At 38.4% G+C, this 12,841-nt stretch overlaps 1 protein-coding gene across 1 annotated transcript in view; it reads left to right on the top strand.

The window, feature by feature from the left end:
• The window catches only part of TMEM184B (transmembrane protein 184B), a 46,328-nt gene that overhangs the window by 21,836 nt on the left and 11,651 nt on the right, over positions 1-12,841 (top strand). The window contains exons 4-6 of the mRNA XM_081958529.1: positions 6,952-7,042; positions 8,015-8,090; positions 12,409-12,500. Of these exons, the coding sequence (XP_081814655.1) occupies positions 6,952-7,042; positions 8,015-8,090; positions 12,409-12,500 (259 nt within the window). The remainder of the gene's footprint in view (positions 1-6,951; positions 7,043-8,014; positions 8,091-12,408; positions 12,501-12,841) is intronic.

Here is a 12,841-nt window from a genome sequence, read left to right as displayed (position 1 = left end):
TTGCTTCTGGGCCAGGAGAACCTGGTTTGCCGATCTTGTGAGTCTCTCCGTCGACCCTCCTTGGTGGATCCCTCTGCATGAGAGCTCTCTCAGCCAGGGGGGCCCTTCAACATCCAGAGCCCCAGTGGCTACAGTGTGTTTGATACAACAGGGCAGGGTGGTCCTCAGGCTGGACCCTGCGTTCATCCCTAAGATCAACTCCTGGTTTCACTGGGCCTAGGAGGTCATTCTCCTGGATTTTTGTCCGCATCCCAGGCACCCGAGGGAGAAGCGGTGGCACATGCTCGATGTCCATAGGACGCTCCACAAATACATCAAGCGCATGGCTGTGTTTCGTTGTTCTGAATCGCTTTTCATTTCTTTCCAACCAGCTTCCCAAGGCCGCAAGGTTTTCTCCTCTACCATCGGTCGATGGTTGAGAGCCTCCATTACCCTCGCTCACTTTCTTCAGTCCAAACCTGTGCCTAGCCACATCACGGCACATTCTACTAGGAGTGCCGCCACCACGGTGGCCTGGGCGACGCAGGCGCTGATCGAGGAAATTTGCAAGACGGCTACTTGGACTTCATTGTCTCTGTTCAGAATTACAAGTTGGACAAGTTTGCTTCGGCGGAAGGGGTTTTTGGGAGGCGAGTTCTTCAGGGCATTCGTACCAGCAGAGAGAGCCTGAACACAACTGCTTCCCGCCCTAGTGACATTTAGCTTGGATATGTCCCTTGCTTCGACTCTCCAGAGCAGCATCCTGGAAAATGACCATTGTCTTACCTGAAGGGTTCTTTTCAGGGCGCTGTGAAGGAGAGTCCAACCCCACCCTGGGGTCTAGTTCTGATGTTTTCCGTGCAGACTTCTGCAGTTCCAGTTGGGTTTGTTCTTACATTGGATATGGTTCTTAGACTTATTGTTGAACTTCTCAGCGTACAACAGTTCCATGCCTTCATTGAAAAAATCTGAAGATAGTCAGCACCAGAGGCGTGGCTTAAAGTTTCAATTCAGTTCTGGGCAGATTGGCTTTATTTAACCCTTGCTTTCTTGGACTCTCCTTCGCAGCGCCCTGAAAACGACCCTTCAAGTAAGACAGAGGTCATTTTACTTTTGCTTTCTGAGCAAGATATTTACACACCGACTGCGGTGAAGGTCTGAGAACACCAGCATAACACATTCTCCCTTGAAATCTGCTGACTGTTAAAGATAATGTGTGTTTGTAGCCCTGCTCTAATCCTCCAGGACTTGAAGCCAATTCATGCATCTGAACTCCTAAAGTGTGGTGGCTTGAGCCTTCAGAATCTGCCTCTCTAGTATAGTTTTCTCCTTTCTGTCATTATGCCATATTCCTTTATTTTAGGATTTGGGGGTGTGCTTTTTTGCTTGGACCACTTGGAATGAAATAAGACTATTTTCCTTTCACAAGAGACTATGATGGATCCCAAATTTTTTCTTTTAGAGAAATGTAGAATCCTTCATAGTCGTAACAATTCATTGGAATATGATACCCAATGGCAGAAATATACACTCCCAGTAACTTTCAGCCAGTGACATATTCTCTGTCCAACCTAGTTCACGGAGTCATGTTATTCAAATAAAATGAATACAGGGTTTTTTTGTAAGCTGTCCTAAGCCTCCTGCAAAAAGGCAGGATATAAATCAAGCAATTGCACAGTCAGTAATTATTTTTGTTTGCTTGAGTGTCCCGATCCCTACCCACTACTGTTTATGTAATACAAAGTCATAGGAAGAAGCCTGTTGTTCCGTAGATCTCATCTCCTAGCAACAGCTATTATTCCCTTTGCTTTGCTTAGGGAGATTGCAAACATCATAACATCTGCTTGGAGGGTCAGTTCACATTCTAAAATTTGCCACTTGGTCCAGTTCAATATCCTGTGTGTTAATGGTGTTTTATTTCCCCTCCCTTTCTGTGTTTTCTGCTCATGAACTATTCAGAACTATTTCTAGAAAAAGCAAGAGCAGACGAGAAGAATGCCTTCATTTTAAGGGAGGTGTTTTTTTGGGTTGTTTTTTTTTTGCTAGGGAAAGACTGCCCTTATACAAATGTAAATGAACACATTCAGTACTTAATATTAAATGTTTTTTAAGTGTAAAATATTTATGCAAGCCAAATGTATTCAGTTCTTCCTTCCATCTTCCCCACATCACTTTTTTTGTTTGTTTCTTAATTTTCTTAACATGGCCTGATGATAGCGATCCGATGACAAACATTAGTTCTAGAATTTGTAAATAATAAGCATATTTGATAATAAAAATATTGTGGCCAAGCTATTTGCAGACATTTCCATGCAATCTTATATATATCTTCTTGGAAGTTAATTCTTTTCTGGGTAAAATGGACATAAGATTGTTGTATCCTGTTGAAAACATATTGTGATAGAGTCCTGCTTTTATATTGTTTGTTATTTATAAACAAACAAATAAATAAATATACTATTGTAAATAATATCTACTTTCTAGGCAGATAAAGACTTCCTGGACAGCATGATTTCTTACCTACTTTGACCTGCATCCCTGTTCTGTCTCCCACTATGCTATTATTGATAATATCAATAGCACTTAGACTTGTATACCGCTTTATAGTGCTGTACAGCCCTCTCTAAGCAGTTTAAGATGTTGGGCTATTTTCCCCTTTTGCGTAAAGATAGATGAAAAGAAGGAATTAAGCTGATTCATTGGTCACCTTCTTACCATCTTCTCCCATTAGTGGACTGATCATTTTCTTTTCTTCTTGTATTGAAATAAACTATTTTTGTTATTTTTTGGCATTTTATTTTGCAAGATTTAGTTCATTCAGAGCCTCAGCCCTCCTGACTCCATCCCTACAGATTTGAGCTATTAATTTTGTTTTAGTTATGTGTCCCTTTTTTCCCTTTTTTATACTTGTCCTTCTTGTGCCTCAGTTTGTCAGAGAGCTCTTTGTGCAATGATGCTAGTCTCATCTGGTGTCTTTTGTTTTTCTTTTGGGCCTTGGAGTATTTTTGTTTTTCAGAGTTTCCCATGCATCCTGAACTGTTTATTCTTCTAGGCTTTCCATCCATGGAATCCTTCCTCATCTCTCTCTCTCAGTTTGTTGAAGTCACCTCTCTTAATGTCTAAAACACTAGTCTGACTTTGTTCAGTCACCCGTGCCTACATTGTGGCAAATTTTAGTATAAGCTGGTCACTGTCAAATGCAGGATATCAGGAATCCAGGGAGATCAAATGAAAAGATAGTTTTATTGTATGCTGAAGCTCTCTATAAGAATCCGAATATGCACGAAAAACAAATTCCTTATATGTCCAAATATGCACCAAAGACAAATTCCTTGTGTGTCCAATCACACTTGGCCAATAAAGAATTCTATTCTATTCTATTGAATTACGGTCAAAGCGAGTTGGGTATAGATAAAAGTTAATGGAATTCAAGGTGGGCTGGAGTTAGATCTCTTATGGGCACAAAGGGGCGTGATTGAGGATGCATTTGACCCCTGCCGCAGGTTCAGCCTGGTCATCTTCTACATTCACTCTCCCCCAAAGTTCCTACAACTTCTAATCCTTCAATCATTCCATCCCTATTAGTTAGGATTAAGTTCAGTATAGCTGACCTTCTAGTTCCCACCTCCACCTTTCAGGTGACACAGTTGTCAGCTAGGCACATAAGAAATCTGTTTAATCTACTCACTGCATAATTTGTTTCCCAGTTGATGTAAAGATAGTTAAAATCTCATTACTACAGTAGTGTTTCCTGCACACCTGGGCTAACTGATTAACAAAGGATTCATCTATTTCCTCTGCTTGTTTGGGTGTCTTATAGTACACGCCTATGGCAATGTCATTTATTTTTCCTCTGATAGTCACCCACTGAGACAGCCTTGGTCGCGTTGGTCGATGATCTCTGGAGGGCCAGAGATAGGGGTTGCTCCTCTATCCTGGTCCTATTAGACCTCTCGGCGGCTTTTGATACCATCGACCATGGTATCCTATTGCGCCGGTTGGAGGGGATGGGAGTCGGAGGCACCGTTTTGCGGTGGTTCGGCTCCTACCTCTCCGACCGGAAGCAATGTGTGTTGACAGGGGGGCAGAGATCGTCCCTGAGGCCACTCACTTGTGGGGTGCCACAGGGGTCGGTCCTCTCGCCTCTCCTGTTCAACGCATATGTGAAGCCGCTGGGTGAGATCATCCGTGGTTTTGGGGTTGAGTACCATCTTTACGCTGATGATACTCAGCTGTATATTTCAACCCCAAACCACCCCAACGAGGCTGTCGAAGTGATGTCCCGGTGTTTGGAAGCCGTCGGGGTCTGGATGGGGGACAACAGACTTAAACTCAACCCCTCCAAGACCGAGTGGCTGTGGTTACCGGCGCCTCGGTTCAGCCAGCTGACTCCATCGCTGGCCATAGGGGGCGAACAATTGTCCCCTGTGGAGCGGGCGTGCAATTTGGGCGTCCTCCTTGATGCCCGGCTGTCAATGGAGGACCATGTGGCAGCCGTGGCAAGGGGGGCGTTCCACCAGGTTCGCCTGGTGCGCCAATTGCGCCCCCTACTGGACCGGAGTGCCCTGCGCACGGTCACTCATGCGCTGGTGACGTCTCGCCTGGACTACTGCAATGCTCTCTACATGGGGCTTCCCTTGGGACGCATCCGGAGACTGCAGCTAGTTCAGAACGCAGCCGCGCGGGTTATTATGGGAAGTACACGTTACTCCCACGTAACACCTCTCCTGCGCGAGCTGCACTGGCTACCTGTGGCCTTTCGGGTGCGTTTCAAGGTATTGATCACCATCTTTAAAGCGCTCCATGGCAGTGGACCTAGTTACCTGCAGGATCGCATCCTACCACACACGTCCCTGCGACCTATCCGCTCACACAGAGAGGGGCTCCTCCTGGTGCCGTCTGCTAGTCAATGCCAGCGGGCGACACCTAGGAGTAGATCCTTCTCTGTGATGGGCCCAACCCTCTGGAATGACCTCCCCCCTGACATTCGAACTACCACCGACCTCCGTTCCTTCCGGCAAAAGTTAAAGACTCACCTATTTCAATCAGCTGGCCTGGCACTTTCTTAGTTTTACCTCCCGGGGATTTATTCATTTTAATTGGGTTTGGGGTTTTAAAAAGTTTTTAATATACTATATACTATATTTAATATTTATTATTCTATGTACAGTCTTGCAACCTCCTCCACCTACGTATTTAATTATTTAACTGTCTTGTATGTATTTTATAACGTATTTTAGTGACTGTACACCGCCCCGAGTCCCTTCCGGGAGAGGGGGCGGTCTATAAATATGAATAATAAATAATAAATAATAAATAAGAAGGCCTTCATTCCTACCTTCCTTCATGTCATTCTTACTATTTATTCTTTTCAAAGAAGGAAGTATATAAACGCCATCTTCCTGCACATGTCATCTCAGTTGCATGTAAATACTATGGGATGAAATCATAGTGGTATTTTACAGCATAATTACAGGATTAAAAAATTAAGATGCTCATATCTGCAATTCAGTATGTCATATGATAGTTGAAACATCCACAGCAACAATCCACTGGCAAAACAGTAAATTAGCCAAAAATAAACTGGGAAAATATACCATAGCTTAAATAACACTCTTTGTTATGGATTATTTGAGAAGATATGTTGTTAGTAATTTATGATTCCATAACAGTTTATTCAGTTAACTAAGACTAAAGCTAATTCTCCTGTTGATAGCAGTATATGACATTTCAGGTGCTGAAAGGCCTCATGTATGTATGCTCAATAATTTTTGAAAATAGACATGTAATGTGGTACAATGGGTAGGTTCTGGCAACTATTCCCTTTGGATGAGAGAGAAATTTGAATTAGGAACTCACCAAATTATATTATGAGTGCTGGGAAACTACTATTATTTTAGGCGAGCGGAAACTTGTACTGTTCTCTTTATAAAACCTTTTAAATGCTGGGTTAATCTTCTGTGTTCTTTGAAATGTGATAATTGGGCTAAAATAACACTATTTTATCCTAAAGGGCAGATTTCTTTTATTATTTTTATGAACAAGTTTACCCATGTAATAGCTGACTAGTATTTGGATAAGAAACCTTGTTAAGTCACTTCTTCATTGAACATACTAACAATGTCACAAACACTAGGGAGCACTATGATTCCAAAAATACGTTTACGTTGCACTGAACAAGACATCTGAACATGTTACTTATTAAATGCTGCAGATTTTCTTTCAGTTGCAGAGCACTTTCTAAAAGAACAAATCAAAGCTCAGAATTCACAACTAATTTCAAAATGGTTGGTTTGATAGCATAATGATGGATCATGAGTTTTAGGTATATCCTTGCTTGAATAGTTAAGTACCAATTATCTAAAATTCTGACCTGAATTTCTTTTTAGAGAACATATAGATCATCTGTCTATAGAATCTGACTTGATTGCTGAAGGTGCTTCAGTCAGAATAATTTTGAGATAAATTTTATCTAATGGAAGCATTAATTGATTGTCTTCTAATTTCATTTAATGATCATTAGATACATGGATGGGTGTATTATGAAATGCTGTATAGGTTTCCTTATTGCTTTTTCCCCACCATTTCTGTTTATTCTGCTAGCCTTGGCAACAAGCAAATCATTTTGTCTTGAGCTATTTATTTGCTGTAGCTGCCAATAATGGTTTTTCCGTATTATAGTGTTTAGCAGCATCCATCATATCGCTAACTCGTTTTTTTAAAAATGAGCCATTTAAAAGAGCACACCTCATTATTGAAACAGCCATTTTAAAAAATCACAACCACATACAAAAATCATAAAGGGCATTTTTCAAACACTCATTCTTACAGTGACCTCTTCTTACAGTGACATTTTTGCTTATACTGAGTGATATTTTATTAGCTGAATATGTCTTTTTCTTTTTTCTTCCTTCCTTCCTTCTTTCCTCCCTCCCTCCCTTCCTCCCTCTCTCTCTTATTTCTTTTTTGCAGCTTTTGTCATCTATAACTTTCTTAGCCTCTGCTATGAGTACCTAGGTGGAGAGAGTTCCATCATGTCTGAGATAAGAGGAAAGCCTATAGAGTGAGTATCTGGTATCTAAATATATACATATGCATATTTTATATGTTTTAGGACTGCAGGAGATTTGAAAGAGGTGCTTTGTGCCATATGGATTGTGAATGAAGCAGTCACTTTGAATGGTTCAGGAGTTTTGCCTTTTGCAAGGCTTCTACAGCTGAAAATTGTTTTAACTCTTGCAAAGGACGCAGCTGCTATAATGATTTGAAGAGAGGTGCTTCATTTGTATTCCCATATTTTTGTAAGGCAGTTCTTTTAGATACTTTGCAATATAATCATTATCTATTGGGAGGGGGGGAAGACTAGGTAGATATTAATTATAGCATTTGTTCTATCTCTTCTACAACGGGCACTCAACAAGGAGATGTAATTTATATTTATAAGACACCTAATTGCAACTCTTGTGATATATAGAAAGTATAAAACATGTAAGGAATCCAAAACGAAAAGAAACTAGTAATAAAAGTAGCCTTGATATTGAACAAAATGTGTTCACCATATTAATATCTGCCTTCAGATGATTGATTAATTGGATTGGATTGTAATATTAGTAGCCTTTTTGTTCTTAATCCAGCTAGAATGTAATTTTAATCATTCACATTGTCCAATGCCATTTCTATTCTGTTCCTATTTCAAATTAACATTGAAATTAACAGGTTCCATACTGAGAATTTGTGGAATTTGCAATACTCTAGAAATACAAATAATGTTGAGTAGTTCTATTGAAATAAGTGAAAGTTTTGTCTTAGAGCAGTAAAAGGAGCATTGAATCTTCCAGATTTAATTTGGCACGAAAAGCATGGTGAAGGAAATGTTTTTGTTCCTATTTTATTTATTTGCTTCTTTGATAGGTTTTACTTAAAAGAGGTACCACATTGTAATTCCCTTGTTATATACATAAACATATATTTATTTTATTAATAAATATACAATTTTATTCTGTTCTAATTTGACCTACTGTCCTGTTGCTTTTAGGTCCAGCTGCATGTATGGGACTTGTTGCTTATGGGGAAAGACATACTCGATTGGTTTTCTGAGATTTTGTAAACAGGTATGGATTAACAGTATCAAACTGAAAAACTGAATACTATCACAGTGTTCCCCCCCTCCATGGCATATTTCAAATGGGATCTCTGGAGATTCTTTAAGATTTATCTCATTGCTAGAGGTTTGACTTCAGTGTTGATTAATATGAGTGGATTTATCCAGGAAATTCTTTCCTTGTTCTCTCATAGTATTTTAATTTCAAATCATACAAGTAGCTATGGGAATTAGTCCTCCGTTTGTGACAACTTTAAAAATTAGAATTAGAAAAAAAATCTCAAAATTATTTAGTTCCCATTTATGCCAGGAGTTTGTGTCAATGAAGTGCAAGTTAAGGAACAGGAAACTATGAATTGAAATTTCACTAGCTGCGCTGATGTGGCCTGTCACTTCAGTTTTCAGCCAAGACCCCTGTAATTGAAGAAACTTTTTGGGTATATAATTTTATTAAGAATTTTGATTGTAATAATAAAAACTGATACAAACTTAAAGAAAATAGAAAGTGCAAGGAAAGAGGGAAGAGAAGAAAGGGAAAAGTAAGAATATAATAAAGAATAAAAGACTTCCAATAACAACAAATGTATAACAAATTTAGTAACTTAGTAACTTTTCATTCTCTCTAAAGTTAAAAATGTTTATCACCTTCAGTATTGGTGTCAGTAGAAAGTCCAAAAAAGTAGCCAGAAGTAACAGCATATCTTATTTTATGTTCAGTAAAGTGACATTCTGTTCCTCCCTTTTGCTTTTAGCAATCTTTAGTTCATTCAAACTTTGTTGTAGGATTTGATTTCTTTTCATTGCACAGAATTTTTTAGTTTCCTTTGTAGATTCCGTGAAACATTCTTGTTTTGACCGACACATTTCTTCAATAATATTTTTGGACCTAATCCATCCATAGAAGAGACATCATGATTTACATTATTGATATTGCGGCTGTTATTTTCTGATTTCATTCTTCAGAAATCTCTTTAGTACTTTTATTGTCATAATCATTTTTCAGGAAACCTATATAGCTTTCCTCTGCCTAAAACTTTTAGGCTCTTCCTGTTTTTGAAATCATGAAATTGTTTATTTGTGCCTATATCTTATAAAAATCAAAACAGGGTCTATTTCTCATGAGCAACAGCTTGTACTCTATAATTATTTCCAAAATGATTTTTGTAAAAGTTTCAAAGTTCCAATTTTTTCTGGACCCCCGGTCCATTTATATCCCTCTAAGATATAAACTTAGCTTTTTTTTGTTTATTTCAGACTTTTTAATTTCAGACTCTATAATTAAAGATTTCTTTCATTCAAGATTAAACATAGACTCACCTGACATTTTCAAACTTGTCATTCTAAAAGTCACGAATAACTTAGAAGTGGTTAATGAGTGATTTTAAAAGTGATTAGAAAATGAAGTTTGCAAACTTTGTGTCCTTTGAAAGTCTCTGCTGCACTTGTGAGCAAGATGGATAATCCCATTATCTCCTGACACACAAATCCATCCAAAGATATCATCCTGAAATCTCTACATGAGTCAAAGCATATGTAGTGACCTCCTGTTGTTTCTGGAGAGTTTCAATGAACAGGTCTACTCACCACTTCCTTGGTCTTTTCTGCAATTGTTGGCTTCACTTTTACAGAGACATCTTCAGTTAGCTCTACCTCTTCCGGAAGCTTCTAGTAATGGAAGAAACTGACTTGCTATTTCACTGAAAAAATAAGGATACTTGAGCAGGAATAGTAAGATAACTGAATATCAGGATGGTTGTTCTGAAGTAATTGTTCATTTTCACCAATTGATATTGGCAGTCATATCCATTTCATGGGAACTAGAAACATTGTATGATTTAACCATGCATAACTTTTAGTGTGACTTATTGCTTTTACTGCTGTAATTATTTTGAATTCGCTCTTCTTCCACATCCAGCTACTACTGACAAATTGCTAAAGAATTTAATAGTTTAAGTAGTAATTTGTGAATACTAAAATGATATGTTTAATGTTTATGTATGCTGAACACTATATGCTTAAGAAGACAGGTCATAATGAAAAGGTTGTGATCCTTTAATTTTTGTTTACAACTCAAAAGATTGGCATGAAGAAATGTATGTACATGGCTTACATGAATAACAAAGGGTTTCTTTGAAAACAACTGTTGAAATTGCAGGTTTGACTGGATCATCAATCCATTCATTTCTAGGAACAAGGAGCTGCTGTGTGCTTGTTCCTGGCATTCTGCTTGCCTAGGGCAAAAATGGCATTCTTAGGTCTCAGAAAGTGCTAGGTGAAGAGATTCTGAAGAGCCATCATAGGCTTTGATTTGTCTCTGTCAGACATCTGCAGGATGACTGGGTAGTTGTGTAGGTCATTTGGTCCCACTTGTTCTTCCACTATGTCTTAATACTTTTTTTTTTACGAGGAAGTGTTTAAAAATAAACACTTGTGGGATTGGGCTACAGGAAAATGATTAAACAGCACCCAGACTGAAGAAGAAGAAGAAGCTCAAATGTTTAGTTTAACAATTAGCTTGACATTTTCCAGTTCACAAGTTGGTTATGACTCACTGTTTGGATTGTGCTTCAATTTTAATCTCTTCAAGTCTTATGATCACCACTCAAGAATTATCAAAAACAAACTTTTCCTTTTCTTTGACTTCCTTTTCTGTCTGACTGAATGGGCAGCTTACTTCCTTTGAAATTATCTTATGGTTTCACTAGCGCCATTCTATCTAGGCTGTAAAACATCAGGATGACACAAAATGGCAACAAATAAGTAAACTTTTCTATATCTCGGAGATACTTTCTAGAGATTGTCTGTTGATATGGTAGTCCTACTCATCCTTGGATTCTTCTGTGATTGTTAGGCCTAGTTTACACTCAGCTGCATCCAAGACCTATAGTTAACATTTCCTATATTTGAATCATTTCACGGCTTCCCAAAGATCTAGTACCCTAGTCTAAGATAGCATATCACATAGCTAAAACATTTCTAAAGTGCTATTTAGGCAGTTACTTAGGCCACTTTTAGCTAGTATTGTTCCCTGCCTTCCAACAATAAACAGAACCACTGCTTTATACTTCATAAGCTGTGGCAAACAAATTTAATTAATAAATAAGGGCTAGAACATTCTTGGCAATAATGATTATGAGCAGTTTAAAAAATTAAACAGAAGTAATTTAAAAAGTCTGTAACAAAAGAAGCTTGTATACAAGAAATCCAATAAAATCTATGTAGTACATGATCCTGCCTATTGCTAGGTTTATGCATCTGACAATAAATAGGACAAGAGTACAAAGTTATATATGAACCTGACAGGGTTTTTTTCTTGATGTATTTCAAATCTTAGCCTGCTATTTTAAGTACTGAATTAATTGCATTTGTATTCATCAATGTTTGTAAAAGAATGATTTCAGACTCTTGATTGCTGTGAAGTATCTCATTTTTTGTGTAGTCAAGGGTTCTTTGAATTAAAGGAAGTTTTTTGCGTACTTTATTCACAAATTTTGCTTTTGAATTGAAGTCAGCTTTGAATAACTTACATGGACATGGGCTACAGAAATGGTTTCTGACACATTTCTTGAACTGCCTCGTAGCCTACAGTTCTGCTCCTCCAAGATGGACTTTTCCCCCACCCTTTCCTCTTTGGGAATCAAGCATGAAGCAAAGTCTGATTGTCTCTTCTAGAATTTAATTCAGAGAAGTCACATCAGACATATTTTACCTTAAGTACAGTTAATTAGTATTCAAACCATCTGCTTAAACAGAAGAATGAAAGAAAGTAGGTGATCAGAGCAGTTTAAAGAACCCAGTTTTGCGCCATTGAGATGCACTGGGACAACAGTTTCAGAATTCCCAATCCTGCTAGTGGGTAAATTGTCAACCATCCCACTGGCATGCACAGCAAAAGAAACTCCTGGGACATTTTTATTATCAAGATTTAAACTTTACTGATAGATCCAATCAGGCACGGGAGAAGAAAAGCCAGTTCTAAGTTTTTGGTGCGAAGCGCAGTATTATGATTTCCCAGGCTGCCCAGTTTCCATTGTCCACCAATCCAGGTCAAGCATTTTATTTTGGGAGAACAGCCTGCACCTTTTGAAAGTCTTCAGCTCACAACCTTGTCAAGCTGCAAATGGCTAACTTAAATTCCTTCTCTCCCTCCCAGCTTCCCACACATTCCAATCATGCCCCTCCCCCCCTCCCATGTTTCATTGTCAAGCTGTAAGCAGAAAGACAGCAATATTGGGGATTACACATAAAGGAAAAGATTAAGGAAGTCTACACCTGTATATTCTTTCTTATCCTCATTTTGTCTGCCTTTCTGTTTTCCTTTCCTCCAGGCCACACTACAATTCTGTGTGGTGAAGCCCCTCATGGCAATTATTACAGTTGTTCTTCAGGCATTTGGAAAGTACCAGGATGGAGACTTTGAGTAAGTAAATAGTTTATTGTAAAGACATTCTTTGTTAAATAACACATACCTGACATGTGGAAACAAGTCAAGTCTTTATTTCAATCACTGACCACCAAAACAAAGCTTTGAATGGGAACTAGTTTTAATAAAAATGAATTCTTGCCGTAAGAACTGGGAGAACAAAAGAAGACTATAAGCATAAGAGATAGTAGCATAATAATAATAGTATTAGATGTAGAGATGAAAGATCAGAGCCAAATAATTATTTTGGCATTATATTTTATATTATTGGAGACTGGATGGGCGCAAGATGGGGGGGGGGGAGTATATTGATTCTGTACATGGTCAAGCATGCATGT

Source organism: Natrix helvetica (assembly GCF_964273705.1).
Source record: "Natrix helvetica genome assembly, chromosome: 6".
NCBI classification, from domain to species: Eukaryota; Metazoa; Chordata; class Lepidosauria; order Squamata; family Natricidae; genus Natrix; species Natrix helvetica.
This window is presented reverse-complemented; position numbering and strand designations above follow the sequence as displayed.